The sequence below is a fragment of the Zea mays genome, chromosome 8 (genome assembly GCF_902167145.1).
Source record: "Zea mays cultivar B73 chromosome 8, Zm-B73-REFERENCE-NAM-5.0, whole genome shotgun sequence".
In the NCBI taxonomy this organism is placed as follows: domain Eukaryota; kingdom Viridiplantae; phylum Streptophyta; class Magnoliopsida; order Poales; family Poaceae; genus Zea; species Zea mays.
In genome coordinates, this window is record NC_050103.1 from 166587205 (window position 1) to 166614153 (window position 26949).

Consider the following 26949-nt stretch of genomic DNA (forward strand, 5'->3'; position numbering starts at 1 on the left):
TAGAACTCATTATATGTACATCAAAATAACATATTTGTACAACGAGTTATCTCTTAACAATGTAATTATTTATTTTTATCATTATATATTACATGAAAATATCACCATATATAAGTTTAACGGGTCCCCGCGGGGAACGGGGATGATGAATGTTTCCCTATCCCCGTCCCCGTTTACTCATTGGGGGAGGATTTTTCCCCGTTTACATCCCGCGGGGGGAGAACCTTCCCTATCCCCATCCCCTAAGGGCTTGTTCGGTTCTATCCCAATCTATATGGATTGAAGGAGTTTCAATCCCTAGTAAGTTAAAATCCCTCCAATCTGTATCAATCCCCTCCAATCCATATGGATTGAAAATAACCAAACAAACACTAATAGAGGAATTCCCCGCGGAGATTCGGGGATCGAGACCCATTGCCATCTCGCCCTCCTCCCGTGCTTTGTCTGTAGCGCCGCCAGGGTCAGCACAAAAGCAGCACGACCGAATTTTTTGTTTTTGAGTCCTTTTTGTGTTAAAAATTTCCAATTAGACCCCCAGAAAACTTAAATGCAATTTTGGACCCATTTCTCGGCGCCATGGGCTATGGCGCCGAGTTTACACATCTCGGCGCCATAGATCTTGGCGCCGAGCTACCTGCCGCGCTTTCGTTCACGAGCTGACGCGGCGTCAACGTGGCACCGAGCTCGGCGCCAAGATCTATGGCGCCGAGCTCGAATATATAACCACAAAGCTTGTCTAGCTCAGTTGGCAGAGCACAAGGTTCTTAACCTTAAGGTCGTGGGTTCGAGCCCCACCGTGAACATATTTTTTTATCTTTGTCACTGATTTGTTTTTTATTGTCCAGATTTTTTTGTTTATGCCGCTGATTTGTCCGTGCGTTCAATATTTTTTGTCTTTGTCACTGATTTATTTTTTATTGTCCAGATTTTTTTTGTTTTTATCGATTTTCCATCGATTTACCTCCGGTAACCTAAAAAGGTTTTGTAAACCGTGAACGGCCCTCATCCGATGATACCATCGGAAATTAAAGTAGCTAGCGTTCTGGTCAAGATGCATGCCACGAACTTGCGCCTGAACTCCCCCAGAGATGCTCTGTCTCTTACGGTTTGCTTGTTCCAGAAGGTGCATTCCACCAAATAAAAAGCGAAAAGAAGCAGCCTGGCCGGCCTCACCTATTAATAAAGCCGGGTGGAATCCATTCTCGCGCACATATATAAACACACTCAACAACATAAATGATTGTACCATTACACCAACATAACGCATCATCTATTAATAACGCAACTTTATTTAATTCTAGAAGCCACTACTACCACACAGCCATCAAAGTTAATCAAGGAGATACTCCATCAGGTCATCTTGTTGCATGAGAATTCAGTATTCCATATCACTAAGTTCATTCACTTTTTATTTTTTATTTATTTATTTTGGTTTGTGATGAGAATTCAGTATTCCATATCACTAAGTTCGTGCGTGCGTGCATTTTCAGCCATGCATGCCACTTTGGCCCGAAAGGAAGTGTGTAATATGTATGTATTTCTCCCACGCACCGTCACAAAAAATATTGAACGCACGGACAAATCAGCGGCATAAACAAAAAAATCTGGACAATAAAAAACAAATCAGTGACAAAGACAAAAAATATGTTCACGGTGGGGCTCGAACCTACAACCTTAAGGTTAAGAGCCTTGCGCTCTGCCAACTGAGCTAGACAAGCTTTGTGGTTATAAATTCGAGCTCGGCGCCATAGATCTTGGCGCCGAGCTCGTTGCCACGTCGACGCCGCGTCGGCTCGTGGACGACAGCGCGGCAGGTAGCTCGGCGCCAAGATCTATGGCGCCGAGATGTGTAAACTCGGCGCCATAGCTCATGGCGCCGAGAAATGGGTCTAAAATTGCATTTAAGTTTTCTGGGGGTCTAATTGGAAATTTTTGACACAAAAAGGACTCAAAAACAAAAAATTCGGGCAGCACGACGGATAATCTGCAAGGGTCGACGCCGCTTGAGCCAAACGACAAAGCCTGCACAGCCCGATCAGCTAGGACCCGTCCATTGTTTGGGAAGCCAGCGCGATATGTGAGGACCATTCACAGAGACACATGAAATTGCAATCCAATTTGTTATGTGAATTGCAATATGATTTGTTATGTGAATTGCTCCGTGCGTCTGCTATGAAGCGAGTGGAAAAATGGCGCCAGTTTTTTGTTGCGAGACTTGCTACATGGTTATGGACAAAATAGGGTTAGATGAGAAGCGACTAAATTTATTAAATTAGAGAGATGTTGGAGAGAGTTTTTTTGATAACTATCTAATTATTGATTTAGAAAGTCATTTATCAAACTACTGGAGTTGCTCTGGTAACATTTGACTGCTCTAGGTCTGAAAAAAATCAGCGAGTTTAGTTTTTAAATTTATTTTGAAAAAGTTAAAAATAAAAGAAAATCCCCGTCCGCACTGCGAGCGCGCACCCGCTCTCGTGCCGCTACTGGCGACCGCCGCCGCCGCCCTAGGCCACGTGCTCGGCAGCTCATCGAAGCTTGTTGCGGCAGTGAACCCGTCTCCCCCAGACGCGCAGCACCAAAAACCCTACCACCAATTCTAGACCCTCCCGGCTCTAGCTTCCCCACACTCCGTCGCGGGCTCGTGGGCTCCGGCGGTGGCTAGATTCAGGGTGCGGGAGTCGGCGTCGTCGTCCGAGATGCCATCCTTCTCTGCCGGCGCCTCATCGCAGAAGCAGCAGTTCGCGAGGTGCCAACTCTTATCTTGTTGACGCTGTTCTCTTCCGATTGTTTCATTAGTTGGCCTGGGGATTGAGCCTTCGTGTTGGTTGGCTTGCAGAGGGAGGCAGCTGATTCGACAACAGCGCAAGTCGCTCCCCATTGCGTCAGGTTTGCCTGCAGAGCTTTTATATGTCTTTGATACCTTTTGGGATCTTAGCTCAGGGAGCAGAATTTTGTTGTTTGTTGTTGGTTCAGTGGAGAAAAGGCTAGTTGAGGAGGTGAGGAATAACGACACACTGATAATTGTTGGTGAGACTGGGAGTGGCAAAACTACTCGTAAGTTCTGTTTCTGTGCCCCCCTTTTCACAGTTGTTGTTTTAGATGAAGTAATTGATAGAAGCATGCTGCTTTCCGAAACTTTTGGTTGTTATTATGTGATTAGACCCTGATTAGGATGTAAATGTTTTGGCCTTTTGGGCGTAAATTAGTGGAAGTGGGTGCTGTGGACTGCTTGTGTCTGTGGGTTTGGAAACATTCGTATTCAATCGCGATCGCGTTACAATATTAACGAAAGGGCTACTGTAGAAGTGAAATGGACTCTTCCCACTGTAACCTCATTGTAATATCGTTCCAAGTGAGAATGTGGGATTGGTTTCTTAGGAAAGTTATTCTTAGGTTTTGTACAGATTGTTTCAGAAACAGCATGTTATGAATCCGTTTGTTTACATATTCATTTGTAATTGCAGAAACATATATCTTTTTTTCTACTTTGGTTCTTTGAAGAATCAATATTTTCTTTAATTTGGTCATGCAGAGCTTCCACAATTTTTGTATGATGGTGGGCTTTGTCAGGATGGTAAAGTCATTGGCATCACTCAGCCTCGGAGAGTTGCAGCTGTTACAGTAGCAAAGCGTGTAGCGGAGGAATGCAATGACCATATTGGCAAAAAGGTTGGATACTCCATCAGATTTGATGATTCCACATCCAATGCAACAAGGATTAAATACATGACTGATGGTTTGCTTCTGAGGTAATGATGTGTTACTGCTTTGTTGCTTGTTTGATAACCATTGTTTAGTTGGCATATACTCTAGTATTTTGATCCTATTTGATGTGGCAATCGAAAGGTTTAGGTTTCTTGTCTCAACTGTTAAACCCCACCACCCCATCTCAATAATTTAAGTTCCAAGAATGATGAGTATGTTTTTGGAAGGTGTACACATGTTATGCAGTGCAGTCTGCAGACCTTCTTTTTAATATGTACAATCACACTTATAGTTGTTTTAGGAAGTAGGAACTGAAGAACAGAAGGCATTGATACATAATTCCATCTCTCTCTCTCTCTCTCTCTCTCTCTCATAATGTCCCTTCTATTTTGAACGTTCAGGCAACTATTATATTGCCTTTTGCCATGGTAGCTGCCCATACACCTGCATTGAAATGTTTAGCATAATGTGGATTTTTTTCTGAGTTCATTTAAACCTTCAAGAAGACCTTCTCACGCAGGTCGAGAAAATCCCCGACACCTGCCCCACCCATACACAACAGGCATGGGGCAGACGAGGAGATGTTTTTTAACCCCAGCCTGAAATTCGCCCCCACGGGGAGTCGAACTCGGGACCCGAGGAGTGCTACTTAAACCACATAACAAACTTAGCTAGATGCCCTTTCACTATACTATATTATTTTATATACTGATATATCTATGTTTGTGGTAATGGTCTGGCATCGGTAAATCTACTTCTATTCTTATGTTTGATGCACAAAGCTTCATTTTCTAATTGAAAGATTACTTTGAATTTTCAGGGAAGCACTTTTGGATCCACTCTTATCTAAGTACAGTGTTATAGTTGTTGATGAGGCTCATGAAAGAACTGTTCATACTGATGTCTTGTTGGGTTTGTTGAAAAAAGTGCAACATTCCCGAGCTAATACCAATAAAAATGGGAAGACCTTGCTTGGGCATTCTCAAAATGTAACTATTAAGGAATGCCAAGGAATAAGATGTGCTCCACTAAAGCTGATAATTATGTCTGCTAGTTTGGATGCTAAGTGTTTTTCTGATTATTTTGGTGGTGCTAAAGCTGTACATATTCAAGGTCGGCAATACCCGGTTGACATACTATATACTTATCAGCCTGAGTCGGATTATATGGATGCCACACTAGTTACTATCTTTCAGGTAGCACCATCCTTCGCTCCATGCAATCTGTAGCTGGCTTACAAACGAAGAAAGAAAATAAAAATCTATATAAATGGGACTTCAGAAAGAAATGTAAGCAAATGCTTCATAAAACATGATGAGTGAATATATAGAATTGCAATCTTGCATAACCTATAATCCAACTGTGACAATAAAATCGTGCTGTAGGGGTTTACCCTACAGCCTATCCCCTTAAAAAAATTCCAAGTGTGACAACCTTCTTTTTCTGTATAAACTTCACTTTTAAATGTTTGATTTGATAGATCCATTTGGAGGAAGGGCCTGGAGACATTCTGGCATTTCTAACTGGCCAAGAGGAGATTGAATCACTGGAGAGACTTATTCATGAGCGTGCTCGTTTATTTCCACCAGAAAGTAGTAAGATATGTGTTACACCTATCTATTCATCTCTCCCGTCAGAACAGCAAATGAATGCTTTTAAGCCTGCACCAGCTGGAACTCGCAAGGTAAACATCAATAGGGTACTGATGGGACTGGATTCACCATGTTTTAATAAGATCCTTCTTAAAAGAATTGCATACCTCAATTTCTCTTCTTATATACTACCTCAGATTCTAAATGTAGGTCATTTTAGCCTTCTCAAGTATTCTCTAAAATCTAAATACAAGCCATCGCAGAAATAGTTTGCACTTTTTACCCTTTACTTGCCTTCTTTCCCCTCCTTAATAAATGTTGCTACCTCTCACAAATGAATAAGCCATCTTCCCAATGCAGTATAAATGAAGGTCACCAAGGTTGTTTGATCCTCTTCCTTAAATCTTTATTCACAAGTCTAAAATGACCTATATATGGAATTAGAGGGAGTATCATGGATTACTCAATCATTTTTTATGAAGGAATTGTGTAACATAATTTATTGTTACATGCTTTTGGTGTGGTTTGTTTTTCTGATTGATGAAACCTTCTTGTTACAAGGAGATTAAGGTCAATTATTTCACCTTTCTGCAGTTAATTAGTTGTCATCTAATATGTGAAAAACCATGTCTATTTAATTCTTTATAATGAAACGGGTGATTAGTAATGTCCACATATATTGATAGTCTATCTAAAAATCCTTTGCAGGATTTAAACCAAGCTCATAATTCCAAAAATGTCTACAAGTTCCTATAGTGCTAACACGATACTACTAAACTAGCTACGTGACCTTTTGTTAAATAATGCCATTTTTTCTCAAACACTCATGAGAACTTCATATCTTTGTATTAAAAAAGAAGAGGAAGGGGTAGAACCCCGAGTACAGAATTGATGTTGCTGTTATAAAGTGAAATACAGAATTCATCTTGCTATTGTCGGTCCTCTCAGTAAACATTGTTGTAATCAAGATCAACTAAAAGGAAAACTGTATTAGCTGTCATTTTAACATTTTGATTGCCCCTAATAAATGTGAAAAGAGCAAACTCTAAGGTCACTATGAACCAAAGTGTTACAATGGCACTATCCTCGCTATTTTTAGCCCTCTTATCTCAGCCATTATAGGCTAGATTAGAGGATATTAGAACATTTTAATTCTTTTCCCTACATGCACACTCACACTTGTATACGAACAGCCATATAACAATGGGGAAATAATTCTGCTCATTCTATTAGCTTTCACAAAGGCCATACTTTTAGGTGCAGATGAAATTCTTTGCCTTCGTTTTAAGCTACTGTTCTTGGATATTGGTGCTTATGACTAGAATTGTACTTTTAGTAAAACAGTCATGTTTTCATATTCTATTGTTCTTCCCATGCAGATTCAATCTTCTCCAAGGTTCATTTAGTAATTTGTTTTCCTTCGTAATCACTTTCAGTGTTGCACTTACTCTTGAAAGTCCTGTACCAGTCTGTTAAGCAAATTTGACTTTTTGCTGATTTGCCTCTTCTAGGTAGTTCTAGCTACAAATATTGCTGAGACTTCAGTAACAATACCTGGCATCAAATATGTTATAGATCCTGGGATGGTAAAAGCTCGTGCTTACAATCCTGTGACTGGAATGGAATCACTAATCATTATTCCAGTCTCTAAAGCGCAGGCTCTTCAAAGGAGGTACATGTATCTCTTTTTTTTCATTCCTAAATACGAGGTCACAAAGAGTTGAAGAAGTCTATTAAGGAGCGTTTGTCATCACACTAGTGTGTTAGTGGTAGAATGGATCAATGGATCTCCATGTGATGACTGAGTGCTCTGTATCTTATTTCTTATAGCTGTTGCCTGTTGCATATGGTTCTGCTAAGAAGTCGTATGGGCACTTTGCAGATGTTCAACCAAATAAATCAATATTTGTCCCTTTTCATCGCATGCCTTTCTAACATCATCCTCATTCTACCCTCAGTGGTCGTGCTGGACGTGAGGGACCAGGGAAGTGCTTCCGATTGTTCCAAGAAAGTGAGTTTGATAAGCTGGTGGATTCTACTGTGCCTGAGATTAAGCGGTGTAACCTCTCAAATGTTGTTCTGCAACTCAAGGCTCTTGGAATTGATGACATCATAGGTTTTGATTTTATGGAGAAACCATCAAGGTAATTTTTTAAGTCTGCATCTATGTAAAAGACAATGCTCAGAATCATTTAGTTGTGTGCTTTTGTGCCTGAATATTATACTGAACTATGATCGTCTCCGGGGAAATTCAATATCATTGATGAGAGGATGCAATTTTTTGTTATTGTATTTGATGTATTTTATTCTTGACCCATGTACCCCAGCTTTAACTTTTATACGCAAAGAAAACCCCTTACCTAGACTTCTTCATGAACTTTATGATCTACACTCCTGCAGTTGTAACACCTAATAAAACAAACAAGCCGAAGTTTTTGCCTAGAGGCTTCTCAGCAATTAAGTTAAATAGCTTGTTGTTTTATATCAGTGCTGATTTTTTTTCTTATTGGTGTTCACCCTACTACAGGACTGCTATTTTGAAATCACTGGAGCAGTTAATCTTACTAGGGGCTCTGACTGATGATTATAAGCTCTCAGATCCAGTTGGTCATCAGATGGCTAGGCTACCTTTGGATCCAATGTACTCTAAGTCATTAATAGTATCAAGCAAATTCAAGTGCTTGGAAGAAATGCTCATTGTTGTATCTATGCTTTCGGTGGAATCAATTTTCTTCTCCGTGCGTGAGAAGTTAGAAGAGGTATCCATTTGAATTACTGGCAGTTTGTAGAATGTATGTCACAATTGGGTTCTCATCTGATATTGTGGAGTTATTCCCTCTGGTTCACTTATCTTAGGGGGCTGTGTTTGCTTTGCAAACAGGTTGTTTTGTAGTTTCAGAGCACACTTTCTGTTAAATGCTAGTGGGAACTGGGAGATAGGTGCCAGTAGGCAAACTATATAAGAAAAATGTACTCCATTCAGAAATATATATCATATAGAGCATTCTAGAATTTGAGTGGTCAAACTTAACTATGACCGCTAATCTGTGAACATCCATTTAGATTAGCCATGTGAAAAAATTAGTACCATCAAATTTGTTATAAGATGTACATGAACATTGATGGTCTTTGTTTTAGGCTAAAAAATACCTCTCGACCTCAATCATGATTTACCATTTGCTTAATGATAAATAAGCATATGCTTCAATCTGTTTTTGCTCACATTTCCTTTGTGCTACCATTTCCCTGCCAGACACGAGATAAAGAAACGTGATGTGTTATGTAATGAGTAAAACATCAGTATGTTACTCACTTCTATAATGCAATAATTGACCCATTTACTTTATTGTTCTATAGGCAAGAGCTGCCAGGAAGAGATTCGAAAGCTCCGAAGGAGACCATATCACATTGGTGAATGTCTATCGAGGAGCTGCAGAATGCTTGGAGAAGAGCAGAAATGCAAATGCCAAAGAAAAAACAATGGAAAAGGCTCTGAACAGGTGGTGCAGAGAAAACTTCATCAACTACCGCTCTCTAAGACATGCTCGCGATGTTCACAGGTTAGTTTCTAGTTTCTGCTCCATCTGTTTCACAGTACTTGTACAGAAACACTTGTAGGTGTAGGGAGTTAAAATGTCGTAGGCAAAGCATTGGCAAAGAGGGATAAAGTATTGTCTTTTGTGTGTACATACACTGATACACCCCATTTTCAAAACACAACTGTAAATTTTCAAACTAGTGAAAAAATAGTCTTTAGGTCATGGATACTGTTGACACAGTTTTGGTGGAAAAACTTGACAATATATGAGGTACAAAAAAAAATCACTTATCATTTCTTCCTGACAAAAAATGATAAACTTGATCATATGCGAGCTGTACAAAAATTCCATGTTTTCCCGCAGAAGGCATATGGTCAATTTTGCCATTATTTTTTTTGTCAACATTAGGGGGGCGTTTGGCAGAGCTCCTATAGCTTCGTTCCAAGTGAGAAACTGAGAATCATCCCCGCGCAGCCAAATGGCAAAAAACTGAATTGCTCCATGGTGGGAGCGGAGTGAATCTAGTCTCCATTTTGTACTAAAAAGTGGGAGTCAAAAAAACCTGCTTCTCGTGGCTCCCAACCTGCTCCCATTATCCAACCCGTCGGGAATCACTTCACAGACTATTTGCCAAGCAATTTTTGTTAGATAGATTCACTTCACTCGGAATCACTGTATCGAAGGAATCAGCTCTCAGAGCTAAGCCCTAAGTTTTCGGATGTGGTGTAGGTGAGTTCGCTCAATCTGGCTGCACACATGAAACAGTGAATTGCAAAACAAGGGGAGGGTAATTTGGTTTTCTTATGGTTGGAGGTATTGATCTAGGAAAATCAGATTTGAGTGTCATTTATGTAAAAAATGAAATGGAAGCCACTGCGCTTTAGACTTTTAGGACTGTTTTAGACTCCTACGTATTTAAAAAACGAAAACCAGACTACGGTTTTTCAGTATCATTTATGCTGCAATTTCTGTTCTTTACAGACAAATTCAGGGCCATGTCCAACAAATGGGGCTGAGCATGTCGTCATGTGGAGATGACATGGTTCTGTTTCGGAGATGCCTTACGTCTGCCTTCTTCTTGAATGCAGCGATGCGACAGCCAGATGGTTCATACAGGTATCATTCTATGCTGTGCATTCATTTTCAATCCGAATGGCCCTCGTGGATATCTTCTCAATGCATCTTGAACAAAGAATAAGGGGCTGCTTGGAAGGGCTTAAAGGAGGCTCTTGCTCCTCCAACTCGTGCACTGCTCATCAAAGCCGTTTTTCTCTCTTCTCCAAACGAACCTGGTGTCAGGACTCAGGAGGAGCCATTTTTTTGGGCTCCTCTATCTCCGGCTCGGCCACTGTAGCACGGAGCCCGAGCCTGGCCAAACAGGCCATTATTTTTTGCCCTAAGCTAATCTGGAACTTGGGTTACACCAAACAGAACCTGAAGGATGCTGCATGTTAAGATTGTGATGATGACTACGCCCCCCCCCCCCCCCCCCCCCCCATGTTTAATGTTTTAAGCTGTTGTTTGGCAGGGCCCTTGCAACTGGCCAGAGCGTGCAGATCCACCCTTCATCTGTGCTTTTCAGGACCAAGGTCGACTGTGTCATCTTCAACGAGCTAGTTCGGACGACACAGAACTATATCAAGAACCTGACCCGTATTGACCCCTTGTGGCTGGCTGAGCTCGCCCCGCAGTACTACGCTACCGAAGAGTAATTGTGATCAGTGGACATTGGGCACAACAGTAATACTTTATGGTGATGACGAATTATTTATATTTATGCAATTCGTTATTATATTAAAGTATGGTGCTATTGCCGAGGAGTTTCTAGGGGGTAGATGAAAAAAATTTAAGAGATGGGCTATTCGTAAAGAGCCCGTTTTTACGATTCCCTATATTTATTGTGTCTTGACTGTATTTATGATGTAGAGTCTCGAGGTTGTTTCATGCAGTTTCTTAGTTGTCTCGTCCTTATCCTATGAGCAAGTTTAATAATAGAGCCCATTGCTGGCTCTAACTCCTTGTCACGTCATCTAGAGCCAACAATAAACACACTTATATGAGATATGATAAAGTTGGCTATAGGGTTGGCTTTTAGATTAATCCCTTGTCTCTCTCTTTCATCCTTTTGTCTTGGAGGCATGTAGCACCTAGCTTTTGCACGAGAGCCTATACCCTCTACTTTTTGATGTCTCTCTTCTTCACATAAGTCTCTCCACATAAACAAAAATGTCATGTAAGAGCAATTCCAAAAGAACGTGTAAACTAACCCTAAAATAGATATTAGTAAGAAAGTGGTTTTTCTTACTCCAATAGCTCTCTCATTGTTGGCTCTAACTTTTTTCCTCATATTTTGGTGTGTTTCATCCCTCCCTAATCCATTTTACAACGTCATCATAGCCTTGTCACCTTCTGACAACTGTACAGATTGCGCCGTATGTCATATTTAAGAGAATTGTTGGAGTATCCATCATGATTTATTCTTAAAACTTTTTAGCCTACTCTTAATAATTAGTTTTTAGGGTAAAATTTTTAATATCCTTTTGGAGGTGCTCTAAGTAGGTTTAGAGCCCATTATTATACTTACTCTAACAAATGCACACTCTTGAATACAAGCAGCTAACATGAATCCGGAGGATCATGTAGTCATGTACCAAGAAAAGAATTATCTTTGAGAAGAATAATTCATGGCTTGGACTTTTCGATGTTTAACCATTCACCTACTCTGTGAATATTTATGCAAATGGCTAGGAATAATTGACATGTTTAGCACACTTCTGGTGTGCTACGTTAATCTGTTTGGTTAATCTGTTTGGTTGAGCTGTGGCGGTGAAAAAAGCTGTTGTGGGCTGTGAGCTGTAGAAAAAGCTGTTGTGGGTTGTGAGCTGTTAAAAAGCTAAAAAACCGTTTGATGGAAACCACTAAAAGCCGTTAAAATTTCTTCAATATATGTTTTCACAGTTCCATCCGAAAACCACTAAAAACAGGTCTAAGGGTGCTTTCGGTTTTGCACTGCGAGAAAATCAGCTTTTAGAAAAAAGCTACTTTCTGGATCCAGCCATTTGGTTTGACTTTTGGCTTTTATGGGGCAAAAGTCAAAAGCCAAAAGCCAAACCAAACACACCCTAAATGTGCTGATACTTTGGTCCTGTTTGGATCATATGGCCGATAGTTTAACCAGCCTAATTATGTTTGGATCACATGGTCGAAAATTTAGCCGACCTTGACAAAAAAAAAAGTAGTTAGTTTATTAGACCATATAAAAAAGCTAAAGCGATCTAAAATGTAGCACTTAATTTTAGCATTGTCTTTGTCGCTTTGATTAACATACTATTGAAGTAAATGTTGTTAGGCGAGAGTTTAAAATAGCTGAAGTCAAATATTTGTCCTAAGATATAAAGGGATGACGAATGCAGCTGGCCAAAAAGGTTGCGTTCTGAAACGGAGTAATTCCCTTGAACTAGTAAACTGCATTAATGTGGACCAATCTATCTATAACAGTTCTTGACTCGCGGAAGCTATGCTATTCCAAGTCCATTTGTACGCGCGTCAGGTTCTTTGACTCCATGGAAGTGGTCACGGTCTTGACAGTTCTAAAACGTACTACTAGTAGTTAATAAGCGCGCTAGAAGATCAATGCATCGTCACCTCTACCATCTACTGTGACGGACATTTTTGTAGCCTACTTGTATTTAGCTTTGTTGATGCTAGAGATGTCAATGGGTAATTCCCCATCGGGTTATTGCATCCCAGACCCATCCCCATCATGTTTGATACATCCCCATACCCATACCCATCATGGGTACAAAACTCATCCCATACCCATCCCCATTCGGGTTTCGGGTCCCTAATGGGTCCCCATCCCCAATTAAGGAATAACTAGGTACTAACATCTAGCATACTAACATCTAGCACAAACTATCCAGATTTCATACATCACTACATCGGCAAGCACTCATCCATGAACCATTATCCATTCATCCATCCATCAGAAAAGAAATCAGTACTTGGGACCAATATAAGAAATGGAGTCTGTCGGGTTTGATGGCCGACTCAGCCTCAACTCATTCATACAAACAGAACAGGTGTACACGTATGAAATACCCATGGGTAATCGGGTTCGGATTATTGCTTCCCAAACCCATACCCGTTTACCCAATGGGTGGAGATTTTGTCCCATATCCATACCCATGGGGACAATTTTTGTCCCATACCCGTACCCTAATAGGGGAATTCCCCACGGGTTATCGGGTATCGGGTCCCCATTGACATCTCTAGTTGATGCGCGTGCAGAGACTGCGGAGATGTTCATGTCATCAGTCATCGCGTCGTTCTCTGCTTTTCTCGGACCCATTACCTACTATAAAAAAGTGTGCGCTCTACGTATCTTTTAAGATCCGTTCTATGTTTTTTAGCCAAAAAAAAGGTATAGCTTCACAAACTTTTAAAGAAGTGGAATTTAAAAACACTTATCAGCACCTGAAAAACACTATACCTCCAGATGTTGAAAAAACACATTGTAGGATTTCGGTATAGCTTACCATAAGACTGACTGCTGCAACGGTGCATGCTACGCCCTTCCTTCCCTATTACTATTCATACGCTAGGGGCAACCGTTGCTCTCTACCACCTGTAACGGCTATCTCTACTGAGCCCCCTAGCGAGTGGACCTCTTCTCTCTCCCTCGAGAACTCGCGTGTCACTGTTCACGCGCTCTAACACTATTTGGTACTGCAGCTGTGGGCCCACGATTAATTGTTATTAGATGAAAAATTAATAGTGGATAAAAAGTAGGTATAGAAAATGATATTTTATAGTTATAGTGGGGTATAGGGGAAGTATTTAGGGGAATCGCTACGGGAGATGAAAAAATAATGAGTGAAATGCTAATGATGTGACGTAAAAAAGTGATATAGGTGAAAAAATTTAGAGGGAACCGTTGCGGATAGCCTAATGCCTGACTACCGTGACCATCACTCTTGAGACCCATGCCCCTAAGGAAAAACAGTTTTTTTGTCGAATGTAGAAAAAACAGTTTTTTAGTAAGTTAGGACATGTATAATGGTGTTTAATGTAGATACTTTTTAAAGTGTATAAACGGGGTTTTGCAAAAAAAATCATGGAACCGTCTCTATTTCCTACTGTATAAATTCGTCGTCTGTTTTATTGATCCGATGCTATACAAGCGTATTTACTTATATATTTATTAGTAGATTATATTTATAGATACTCCATTATATAACAGAGTATTTTAGTTGTCTCTTATGTTTATAGAACTATTTTGATGTCTCTCTACTATATATACATGCCCTAAGCATATATCAAACTAGATCTTAAAATTCCTTTAACGCCCCGTTTGGATCATTGGAATTAAATTCCATTCTAATAATAGTAATTTAGGCATATATCAATTAAGCTAATTCGGTTTTATGCAAAATATATTTGTATACTATTATTAGCAAGATATCGGAGATATTTATGTGCTACATTTTTACTATAGATGAGTGAGACGAAGAGTGTCATGTAAGTTACAAAGTAGAAACAAATTCTACTAATGCATAAAATCGTTTCCAACCCTCCACCCCATGAATTTGAGATAAACTTATATCTGAACTTTTGAAAGTGGTGGAATGTTAAATTCCGAACTAAATAAGTTACTTTATTGAGTGAATTCCAATTCCTCTAAAATGAAGGGATCCAAACGTCCTGTAAGATAAATTATTAGTACTACGTAGCTAACTATTATAGCTCCAAGCATAATAATGGGCTCCACTATACATGCCCTAAGCATTATTGTATAATGGAGCTAACTATTATAGCTCCATAGATAGAGCAGCGCTGAGCAGGCCAACCACCCCCAGCAGCAGCCGATGGAGGCGAGCCACCTTACCTAATGGCATGGTGGGCCAACGCAACGAGGCGCTGCACTCCCCTTTATCCGTGTTGCCTGTGGGCGAGCTCGTGTGCCCGGAGGTGCCTTGGTTGGCTGCCCTTCTATGCTGCAACATCTTTACAGCTAGGTTGAGAGAGAGGGAGAGGAGTGAGCAGCCGAGCAGGTGACCCGCATTGGCACGCCTCCTCGCCGTGCGCCCGTGCCTGCGTGATTCAAGGCCGCCAACGTACAGCAATGTAATCAATCATCATCAAATACACTTTCAGAGAAAAGGGGCTGTTCCCACACGGGCTGCCAACCTTCCTTTTTTTTTTTTGCCTATACAGTAAGACTATATTAAGGATTTGTTTACGTCCCTGCACTGCAACTAGTAGTTATTAGCTGTTCAAAACTAAGGCCAACCTCTCGATGAGATTCTTATCTGTGTTGATCTCATTATCACCTTATTGCATCCGTCCAAGTTTACATTGCGTTCTTTAAACTACAAAACAGAAGAAGAAAAAAGTACACTAAAAAGTATCTACGTAGTATAGGAAAGTTGGATGGTTGAATAAATCTCAATTTGAAAAATTATCGATTATAAACATAGCCTCTACTTCATATACTATATTAATTAGTATAAGTACGAAAAGTATCTTGGGGTTTCACATCTAGGACTGTCTTTAAAGCATCTCAAGAGAGTCCTAAACAAGATTGTATTTTGAAATATAGGACTTGGGACCATAAAATGTCCTCCAATAGGAGCCTTATATTTTATAAAAATATAGACCCGGTCTCTTGGATCCTAATTATAGTATCCCTATATATTAGTCATATCCTGGTTTACCCTTAATCTACAACTAATTATTTTCTAATAACATATTTTATTTCTTAAATAGCATAATTTAAGGCCTAACCGTTGAAGTAAAAATTTCTTTTGAGGTACTAAACACTTTAAATACGGTTCTATTTCAATTTTAGGGCTCTATTTTAGGGCTATTTGTTGGAGATGCTCTAGTTCAGTGTTAGGGGTGCTATAAGTTGGGAAGGCCTTTTTTGTTTGTGTCGGATTGATGTGTCAGAACGATTCATAGCCGAATTGCTTCTCTAATTTATATAAATTTTAGTTAGCTAGAACGATTTCTGATGTAATCCAACGTAAACCAATAAGCCCTACGTAATTACGTAATCCCTGCGTAATTTCCGATCGAAGAGCTGAGACCAGTCTTCAACCAAACCACGCATGTGCGACCAAGCAATTGGACCCGCACAACACCGCACCCGGACTCGGTCGGTCCGTCGGCCGCTCCCGCTTGCCTGTCTGCGTCACGCCATCCGCCGCGTGCAGGCCATGTAGTAAACTGTACAGGGCTACAGGGAACCCCTTCCGCCCGCTCCTTTTCCCTTTCTTGCTCCCTCCGCCGCCCTGCTGGCTGCCGTCAGTGCTGCGTCTGCGTGCGAGCGGAGCGCATCAGCAGCAGCTCCCGAATTCTCCGCCATTGGCTCGCCACCGCCGCGCCCTTGACTAGCTCGCCTCGTCTCGTCTCGTCTCGTCCCTAATCTCTCTCTCTCCCGAGGATCAGGACCGTGCGTGCCATCGGGTCCTGAGTCCTGACGGCGACAGCCTACCGCACACGCAGCGCAGCGGCAGCCGAGAAACAAACAGGGGAGGGGAGGAGGAGAGCAGAGGACGGGCGCTCAAGCAAGCAAAGCGAGCGAGTAACCAGCAGCTCCTCAGTCAGCGGCAAGAGGGATCAGGGCGCTTCCCCTGCCAGCTTTGGTCAGCTCTCGGGCGCCTGCGGCAGCAGCCCAATGAGGCCGCTCGTCGCCGCTGTCCTGCTCGTCACCATCTGCGTCGTGGCGGCGGCGCCGCTACAGCGGCATCACAAGCCCGGCAGGACCTCAGGTGCGTGCCATGCCGTGCCTCCTCCTCCTCTTCCATTTCGAATTGGTCCGCGAAATCGCAAGGGTCGCCGCCGGAACTCGTACCCCCTCCCCGGCTCCATGCCCCCCCCCCCCCCCCCCCCCCCCCCCCTCCTCGAGATTCAGATTTGGCCGCGCGAGCTCCCTCCCAACCGCAGTATTGATCGCGCTGCCTGCCGGTGCCGGTGCCGGCGCCTCGTGACGCCGCCGCCCGACAGCCCCTACCCCGCCCCGGGTCTCGTGGTCGCTGCCGCGCCTCGCCCCGTTCCGCCTGGTTTTGCACGCAGCTTTGGAATTGGAACTGAAATTGGTTAATTTGGCAGCCTGTTCTTCTCTTCTGGGATCCATGATCAACCGTGGCTGTCTCTAACGGTAGCCGTGTGCGCGCGTGCGGCTCGCGCCCTGTGACCCACCTTGTGGCCGCTGCCTGGCGGCTGTACTCCTGCAAATCGTATAGCCAGTAGCCGCAAGGAGTACACGTATGCTTCCGTCCCCGACTGCATCAAGCAATGAGGCATGCTTGTTGCTTTGTACTACAACTACAAGAGATCGGTTGTTTGGTAGGTGAAGCGGAGCTTCTACACTAGCAGTAGCGTTTTCCGTCATCCCTACATTTGCATCATGCTTGCTCATTAAGTAGTAGTTGGTTGTAGTAGGAGCATAATGCGTCGATAAAGAAAGGAGGGGGATGTTATGGTTTTATTTTTTGTTGTTCAATAAGCTGTCATATAAATGTTTTTATAATGCAGCAACGGTTTTAAAGGGAGAAGAGACAAATTCTACAGGGACAAAACTCCCTTGACATGATTACCAGTTCTGCATAAATTATAAAATTAAATGTCTATAAACCCATAAAAACAAAACTCTCTATTGAGAGTGGGTGTTTTTTCTAATTCATGTTTCGTTTTATTCTACACGATATAATGGTCTTCAAAACAAAAACCTCCACCAAGACTAGTGCAAGAATAGCGTATCATTAAAAAAAGTAGAGGCCACTTGAAAGGGATCAGTATTCTATTGATTGAAGTTTCAAATTTTTTGTGGTTGGTGAACTGCCGAAAGCAACAACTCCACCAAGATTTGTACTCAGCGGTACTCATGTCTTTTTATGCCCTACCAGTACTGGAATAGGTTACTGTAATCGCATTCCACCTTTTGTTTATCCATTTTGAATCTGAACTCCAGTTTGAAGCAGTACTGAAACTGGTTCTGCAGAGATACCATCTTTCTGCGCATTTCAGCACATTGCACCGATTTAACTGCTATATGCCTTGGTCCGAAGAAGAATACAATTCTAACGTAGAACCTGGACATGCCATTTTGATTTTGATCGTTTTTTTTCCAAAATAAATATAAATGTTTATACATAACAAAAAAGTAACATTAAGTCCATCATCAGATATATTTTGATAGTATATACTACCTCCGTTCTTAAATATTGTGATGTGAATGAACAAGCAAACGAACAAAACTGCCCAGATTGAATTTGATTTCTCCTAATGTGTTGTGAATGTGAAACTTCGAATGAACAAGCGAACGGATGAACAATGGTCTGGCAGGGAACGCGGTGGGCGTGCTGGACGACGACCCCGTGGGGAAGCTGAAGGTGTTCGTGTACGAGATGCCGCGCAAGTACAACAAGATGCTGGTGGACAAGGACAGCCGGTGCCTTCAGCACATGTTCGCGGCGGAGATCTTCATGCACCAGTTCCTGCTGTCGAGCGCGGTGCGGACGCTGGACCCGGAGGCGGCCGACTGGTTCTACACGCCCGTGTACACGACGTGCGACCTGACGCCGCAGGGGTTCCCGCTGCCGTTCCGGGCGCCGCGGATGATGCGGAGCGCCATCCGGTACGTGGCGGCGACGTGGCCGTTCTGGAACCGGACGGACGGCGCCGACCACTTCTTCCTGACCCCGCACGACTTCGGCGCGTGCTTCCACTACCAGGAGGAGCGCGCCGTGGAGCGGGGCATCCTGCCGCTGCTCCGGCGCGCGACGCTGGTGCAGACGTTCGGGCAGCGGAACCACGTGTGCCTGCAGGACGGGTCCATCACCGTCCCGCCCTACGCCAGCCCGCACAGGTTGCAGGCGCACCTCGTGGGACCCGGCACGCCGCGCTCCATCTTCGTCTACTTCCGCGGCCTCTTCTACGACATGGGCAACGACCCCGAAGGCGGCTACTACGCGAGGCAAGGCGGCTACTACGCGACATGGGCAATTGCATGGTGGTGGGCTGGTGGCTGATGGATCATGCATTGCAATGCATGCAGGGGCGCTCGCGCGTCGGTGTGGGAGAACTTCAAGGACAACCCGCTGTTCGACATCTCGACGGAGCACCCGGCGACGTACTACGAGGACATGCAGCGCGCCATCTTCTGCCTGTGCCCGCTGGGGTGGGCGCCGTGGAGCCCGCGGCTGGTGGAGGCGGTGGTGTTCGGGTGCATCCCCGTGATCATCGCGGACGACATCGTGCTGCCGTTCGCGGACGCCATCCCCTGGGAGGACATGAGCGTGTTCGTGGCGGAGCGGGACGTGCCGCGCCTCGACTCCATCCTCACCTCCATCCCGCTGCCCGACATCCTGCGGAGGCAGCGCCTGCTGGCGAGGGACTCCGTCAAGCGGGCGCTGCTGTTCCACCAGCCCGCCAGGCCCGGGGACGCCTTCCACCAGGTGCTCAACGGGCTGGCGCGCAAGCTGCCGCACCGCGAGGGCGTGTTCCTGCAGCCCGGGGAGAAGGCGCTCGACTGGGACGCCGGACTCGAGAGCGACCTCAAGCCGTGGTAGTGGGCCAGTACCTAGCGGTTCACTTCTTCATGTTCCTTCTTTCTTTTATTCTCTGATTTGATTGGCATTGGCATCGATGGATGTTGGATCACACATTAGTTTTTGTATACTACGGCCCGTTTACATGCAGCAGCGCTATACTGTATACTCTGAAAAAGTTTGTTTGGAGGGAAGACGACCCCCGGCAGACGCCCCTGATCTGAACGGTGTTCTTTCAGCTGTCAGTAGGGGCGTCGTCTACCAGTTGGTATAGTCACTCATGCCGGGCTTTGAGGCAGCCTGTCACTGCATTGCTGCAACCTGCAAAGGGTCAACTGGCCCTTGGGATGGGTCAAGTTTCAGGCAGCACAGAGCACACCGATAACGATGCAGTGCGTGGCCTGCTCCGAAGCCCGAGCACGGGGACATTTCTGCGAGCCTGTTGGATTTGGTTCTACGAATCCACCAGCGGTTTAGTACTAGTTTTCTTCATATTTTTCTCTCCTCCATTCAGCGCCGCTTACTCCCGATAAATTCCCACGATTTCAACGGCATTGCAAATATTGCTACATAGCAATACAGCACTGTTCAGTTTAGATAATCTATCGTTCCAAAATATAATCCGTTTTTAGACTGAGCATACATTCATCCAATAACCTATAAATACAATTTATTTGTATGTCTATGTTAATTATCATTATTTAAATGTGGAGGAAAAAAAAGAAGGCTACACAAAACTATATTTTAGAATATAACATAGAAGAACTAATGGTTAAAAACTACCTTTTTCTCTGTTCGACTGTTCCAAATTATATACTGTTCTGTCTATACAACATATAAAATTTTATCTTTGTATCTAAATACATAATATCTAGTAGATACTCCACTCATCCCAATTTATTATTTGTTTAACTTTTTTTATCAAGTTTGATGGTTTCATCTTATTTATTTATTTTTTGCGGAAAATTGAAAAAATTAAAAACATACATAAAGTATATTATAGGTTAAACAATATCATAGTACAAACTAATAATAACTATAAATTTTTAAAGAATGAACCTGTCAAAGCTGGTGTAAAAAAGTTAAATGAACGGTAAAATTCGAACGGATGGAGTATATAACACCATGTCTTATAATTTGAAATAGAATAATTATTATTATGTAGGTCGAAAAATCAAAATGATCGATAGTTTTTAAAAGAAACACGATGAAAAAAATATGTTAACTTTAATTATTGTTACATAAAAAAATTCAAAACTATCTACTCAATCCGTCTTAGATTATTAGTCGTTTAGCTTTGGATTATTATGTCTATATTTAAATGGATAAAAATGAAACTAAATATTATGTCTATATTCAAATGTATGAAAATAAACCTAAATATATATACGAAATATATACATTAGGTATTGTATGAATATATTAATTAATTAAAATAAATTTTAATTTAGAATAGAGGTAGTATAATCTAAAATAGAGTAAGTACGATGAAAACATGTACAAACATTTAGTCATGTGGTCTAGACGTACCGCCGTACGATACTTTTAAGTTCTTCGGGTAGTTGTATTTTTTTTTAGTATTTCCGACTTTCCTATCGCTTGAGAACCTAGACGGGTTTTTGCGCCGCCTCCTGTCTGTCCTTTGTGCGCATCTCTCGGGTTGGCTGCGAGCCTGCGACTCGCCTGTGTAGCAAGCCAGCCGCCAGCGGGCCCATGGCTCTCTGGACTTTTCGTTGGTCCAAGGGCCGCCCAAGTTCGCCATTTGCGTGCGTTTGCTTGCGTCACGTTACGATGGCATCGACTTGAGCATTGAATTGAATACAATAAACACCACGGACCTAAATGCATATTATACATCAGCTTCGTCTTGAATACAAGGGCGTCAAGGATACGCGGAACGGCCGACGGACGAAAATACGCACGAGCCAGGGTTGCCTGTGTAAAAGCGGCGGGCGGAAACACACGGAGATCCGGTCTGCTACTTATGGATGCCGACGAGCAACAGAACTAGTACAGGTCGCAACAACCCCAACGAGCAAACCCCCCATTTGCCACCAACCCCGACGAGCGGCGATGACCGGCACGGTGTCTAAGCTGGCGGCGCCCCGTCCGGCGGCACCGCCGCTCCGGCCGGCGTCCCTCCGCACCGCCGCCCTCGCCTTCGCCCCCTCCGCGCGCCGGGTCCGCGTCTCCGTCGCCGGGCGAGCCAGGAGCCCCATCATGTGCGTGACTTCCCCCTCTCCTCTTCCGCGCCCCCGCTCTCTCTCTCTCTCTCTCTCTCTCTCTCTCTCTCTCATCTCGTCTGTGGAATTGGATTCGCGGCCCGGTTGACTGGAGTGGCCTTCGATCCGTGCGCGCGCTTGACTTGGTAGTTGATTCTGTCGAGGTTTCGTAAATTAGAATCGTGTCGTTCGTTCCCTGCGTGCTCTGAATGGGAGATTGAGAGCTTCTTCGGCGAGATCGCTAGCTAGTGTTCCGTGTTCTGACGCGTCGATTGGAGGCGTAGCCTGCCTGATGTGGCGATAGGGACAGACCCGTCCGATACGGGACTGGACGGAGACTCCTGTACGTTTCTGCGGCCGTTCAATTTGGAAATGGACGGGTGAGAGTGAGACCGTGAGAGCTTTCTGGCATACTGGCTTCTCCAGTCGCCGTGCGGGTGCGAGATGTGCAATACTGCCGTGCCCCCGAGGTTTGGGGTTCTGCCACTGCCGTGCCCGGAGCTTCCTCCTCCTCCTGTGTTGCTGACTCGCTGCTGCTGCTGCAGTAGACTGTAGACCAACGCTTTCCATTAGCTTCGAAAGAATTCTAGCTGCCAAGGAATGCCTCTCGTCTCACCGCACTTTTACAGTTCAACTACCCTGTGGACGAGGACATGAACTTACTTGGTGGAATGCAATTTTCAGTGCGATGGCTTCGGCCAAGGAAGGAAATGGTGCACCGACCAAGAGGACTGCGCTTCATGATCTCTACGAGCTCCAGGGCCTGTCCCCGTGGTACGACAACCTATGCCGCCCTGTCACAGACTTGCTGCCCATTATCGCCAGCGGCGTCCGTGGAGTCACCAGCAACCCAACGGTAATCCTCCGTTTCAACCTTTTGCTTCGCATCTGCATAGTTGCCCAATCATTCCTGACCATGTCCTCAACACGATGCAGATTTTCCAAAAGGCCATTTCATCGTCCAGCGCATATGATGATCAGTTCAAGCAGCTCATTTCGGCTGGAAAGGACGCGGAGAGCGCTTACTGGGAACTCGTTATAAAGGATATCCAAGATGCGTGCAAACTTTTTGAGCCCATCTACGATGAGACTGATGGGGCTGATGGGTATGTCTCCGTAGAGGTGTCTCCTAGGTTGGCAAATGACACTCAAGGAACTGTTGAAGCGGCAAAGTGGTTACACAAAGTGGTCAACCGCCCCAATGTCTACATAAAGATCCCAGCTACTGCAGAATGTGTTCCTTCCATCCAGGAAGTTATCGCTAATGGCATTAGCGTCAACGTCACGGTAATTGCTGAGTTCTGCATTGCCCACTGCTTTCATATGATTGTGGTTGAACTCGATAGTGTAACTGCTTGTGGTAAGATTATTGTTCACATATTCGTTGGTCGTTGCTGTCGCTGCAGCTTATTTTCTCAATTGCAAGATATGAGGCTGTGATTGATGCTTACCTCGATGGGCTAGAGGCTTCTGGCTTGAGTGACTTATCCCGAGTTACTAGCGTTGCATCCTTCTTTGTCAGCCGAGTGGACACCCTTATTGACAAAATGCTTGACAAGATTGGAACACCTGAGGCCCTTGCCTTGAGAGGAAAGGTAAACAAAACTATAATTAACTGCCTCTTGATGTTAGAAACTTTTAAACTGTCCACAAAGTTATGCAATATGACCATACTCTATCATGTCAGGCTGCAGTAGCACAGGCCAAACTAGCAAATCGGCTCTACCAGAAGAAATTCTCTGGCCCAAGGTGGGAGGCGTTGGCCAAGAAAGGTGCCAAGAAACAAAGGTTGTTGTGGGCATCCACCGGTGTCAAGAACCCAGCTTATCCTGACACTCTTTATGTGGACAGTCTCATCGGACCTGACACGGTATGTTGTCACGACGAGTTTCCCACTTGAACTGGCATTGTTTCTTATCATCACAAAAAAATAACTCTGTAGTGGTGCACTTTCAGGTCAACACGATGCCCGACCAAGCTTTGCAAGCATTCATAGACCACGGCACCGTTTCAAGGACAGTTGATGCGAACGTGTCTGAGGCGGAAGGTGTATACAGTGCCTTGGAGAAGCTTGGCATCGACTGGGAAGAGGTTGGAAAGCAGCTTGAGCTGGAAGGCGTGGACTCCTTCAAGAAGAGCTTTGACAGCCTACTCGTGAGCCTGCAGGAGAAGGGCAACAGCCTCAAGATGGCGAGTGTGTAAAGCTGAGAAGATTGGGTACCTGCGAGTGAACGATTTTACTAAATAAAATGCTAGCTTGCTGGCTCTCCTCTTAGTTTTTACGCTGTACCTTTGCTCTCAATTTTCTGAGTCGGCTTTGTATCCCAGGCTTGCCAGAACGTCATTGTGTAGCCACTGTTCATGGCTTGTAATTGCTACGGGGTATCCGATAACGTCATTGTGGATGAGGCCTGTTTGCCCTGACTCTTGAACTCAATGTCGCCATGGTTTGCTATGCATTTACGTGTGCTCTGCAATAATCTGTCATTGGTGGCTTGCAATAGGATGTTCATAGCACTTCTGCGGCACTTAGGTTTTGAGATTCATCATGACATAGGCTACAACCACCACCAGACAATCACTATTGATCAGGTTGATCTGTGTTTCCATCCATGAGCTACCATTTGCAAATATAATAAAGATTGAGCAAGCACATTCTAGCATGAATTGTATTAAGAAACTGATCTCGATAAAGAGATCTATCTGGACATCGCATAAGGAATAACTGTTGTTATTTACCATTCTCCAGCATTCCATACTATAGTCTACAGACTGTTACCCTTGCTCCGATGTGAGATCATGTAAATCCAAAGGCTATTATGGGCTCTCCCAAAACTCCATTTCCTGCAGCGTAATCAGGTCCAACAATATTTACATCTTAGGAATTGACGATAGATGATTATCAAATTATGAACAATGCCATCTACAGTACAAAATAGTGTTTTGCACGACCATATGCAACATTTGCTGAAGAGAACCTTAAAATATAGTTCAAAAAAGGATAGAAGTTCATATTACCCCGCCAAAAAATATTGTGGAAAAAATGCCTCAAGGATATGCATTTCCTATAGATAGGGTTGTTTGGATAGACATATTCCTCAAAATCTTCAGTACTGAGGCAGCAACAGAACCCACCCATAGTTCACTGGAAAATGTACAAATCCAAATTATCAGAATACAATTAAACAATCTCATAGAACAAGTTATGTACCTTACACGTATAAGATGTGATCATAATGCTGACTGTCTAAATGGATATGAAATAAGGCTTCAGGAAGTACCTTCGAAGTAGTCCTGTTGGCGCTCTATAGAAGAAAATGGTTGCATTAAAGATGGAATTGAAACAAGTTCATGTTTCCAGGAAGGCAGGAAGGAGATGAAAACATTCCCTAAGCTGCAGGCAACGAACACAACTGAGTCACCATTAGATTACTGCTCTGAGAAGAATAAAAACTCCCATGCAAAACCAATCAGGAGACAAAACTACCGTATAGACTCCCACTATCCAGTTTCCTAGTTATAGGGACGAAACAACGGATCTGTAGGTTGTAATCCTTCAGGGCTCATAACTACGCTATGGAGCCAAAATTCAACTTCTGCATCAATTCATGAGTGCATTATACATAATTATTCGCTTCCTTCCGGCGTTGGACAAAGGGCAGTTCATCTTTTGATGTAAGCACCATCCTCGATGAATCTGAAACACGAAAAAGTTTGTCAGCACGGCACCAAAACGAATGGACAGGGCATTTTAAGTTTAGAATTTAAATAGACATTTCGTAAATACAAAGAACTTCTTAGACTGTCGGCAGTGGTTAACTCTAAATTTTTCCCTTATATTACTTTTTTACGTCACATCATCAACATTTCACTCCCTACCTTTTCATCTCCCGCAGCGGTTCCCCATATATTATCTTCTATACCCCACTACAACTATAAAATATTATTATATAATCTTATTCATCTTTTATTACTATATTTTTCTAACTATTAAATAGGGGAGCACTGTGTAAGGGGGCACTACAATACTCCCCTTGATCTAGGGGACGGGCCGGGCCTACCTTTGCGCTGCAGCGCGTAGGGAGCCATTTGGAGGCAGCCGCTGCGCGCATAGAGGCCCCCTACGCGTACACAGTGCAATGGGAGGAGGCACGGCACGGCATGCACTGCGGACAACCTTAGACCCTGTTTGGCACTACTCTGCTTTACAAAATCCAGCTTAACTTCATAATCTTTAAAGTATAGCAACTTAGTTTTAAAGTCGTAGAGTTTTTAAAGTATTTGACTTAAAGATCACCTTTAGTTTTTTTTAAAAAAAATACAATTTTAAAATAAAAATAAATAAAACAAAATCTTTCTTTATTTTTTTCCTGTGGCCGAGCGGCCAGGGAAGTTCACTCGCGATGTTGATGAGGGCAAGATGGCGGTCGAATGATGAGGGTGCTAGAACAAAAAAAAAAGATTCGTTTCATATGGTATGTAACCGATGAAAATGATGGGTAATTTTATCTTAACTTCATCAGAAAGTTGAATTATCCATTTGTGAAGTACCGTCTAGCTGCTTCACCTTTTTTTTAAGTTGGCGTATTTTTTATGAAGCTGAGTTGTCGAACTTGATACTTTTAGGTTTATAAAGTAGTTGTTTTCCGTGAAATTAGAGCATCTCCAACAACAATGTCTAAAACTGATTTCTCAAATTAAAATATAAGGATTTACGCAGAAAAACTACTCCAAATATATTGCTACGTAGTGGGTTATCATATAATCTAGATTTGAACCATTACTGTTGGAACATAAAATTTTATTGGTGCCCTAAATCATACAAAATATCCTCGTTTTTAAATTATAGGACATTTTTATAGGTCACATTGTTGGACATGCTCCAATACATGATATAAGATTTAACTGTTATAGTTGCAAATATTTTTGTGACCCTAAACGCTTAAAATCACATTTTATTTTAATTTTTAGGACACAATTATATGACCTCTTGTTGAAGATGCTAGTAGTATCCTCATGCTATTCTCAATGGTAGTTTAATCACACAATTTTCAATATTGCCACACTAATAAAAATAAGATGAAATGAGGAATAAAATATGATCTCCCAAATGTAGAGTTTCATGATACAATTTTTATAGGCTATCATGTGATTTAAATGTTACATCTAAATAACCAATAGAAATAGATAAAATAAACAAAGATGAAATAGATTGCTATGAATGGTGCTTTCATGTGGTGCTTTCTAATATCTAGGAAACAACTTAACATAGTTGTTGATAATGAAACTATTGTCAACTAATTTATAATAAATGAAGTGTCATGTCATCAAA

At 43.0% G+C, this 26949-nt stretch overlaps 3 protein-coding genes across 4 annotated transcripts; all 3 read left to right on the plus strand.

Annotated features, from left to right (window-relative positions):
• The first annotated feature begins 2434 nt into the window (after positions 1-2434).
• LOC100281385 (ATP-dependent RNA helicase DHX8) lies at positions 2435-10783 on the plus strand. Its single transcript, NM_001154303.1, has 12 exons — positions 2435-2749; positions 2840-2889; positions 2977-3057; positions 3536-3752; positions 4529-4904; positions 5189-5392; positions 6812-6972; positions 7259-7444; positions 7828-8059; positions 8658-8860; positions 9821-9955; positions 10368-10783. The coding sequence occupies exons 1-12, from the start codon at positions 2700-2702 to the stop codon at positions 10549-10551; spliced, it is 2079 nt and encodes a 692-aa protein (NP_001147775.1). The 5' UTR covers positions 2435-2699; the 3' UTR covers positions 10552-10783.
• Positions 10784-16008: 5225 nt separating this feature from the next.
• On the plus strand, positions 16009-19616 carry LOC100384778 (putative beta-14-xylosyltransferase IRX10L). 2 transcript variants are annotated; one of them, XM_008657129.4, is made up of 4 exons: positions 16009-16614; positions 16955-17191; positions 18191-18821; positions 18903-19616. In XM_008657129.4, the coding sequence occupies exons 2-4, from the start codon at positions 17113-17115 to the stop codon at positions 19414-19416; spliced, it is 1224 nt and encodes a 407-aa protein (XP_008655351.1). In that variant the 5' UTR covers positions 16009-16614; positions 16955-17112; the 3' UTR covers positions 19417-19616.
• Positions 19617-21415: 1799 nt separating this feature from the next.
• LOC100284080 (uncharacterized) lies at positions 21416-24075 on the plus strand. Its single transcript, NM_001156978.2, has 6 exons — positions 21416-21617; positions 22302-22473; positions 22554-22904; positions 23024-23212; positions 23305-23487; positions 23574-24075. Exons 1-6 carry the CDS (start codon positions 21469-21471, stop codon positions 23817-23819), a joined length of 1290 nt encoding a protein of 429 aa, NP_001150450.1. The 5' UTR covers positions 21416-21468; the 3' UTR covers positions 23820-24075.
• Positions 24076-26949: the final 2874 nt, after the last annotated feature.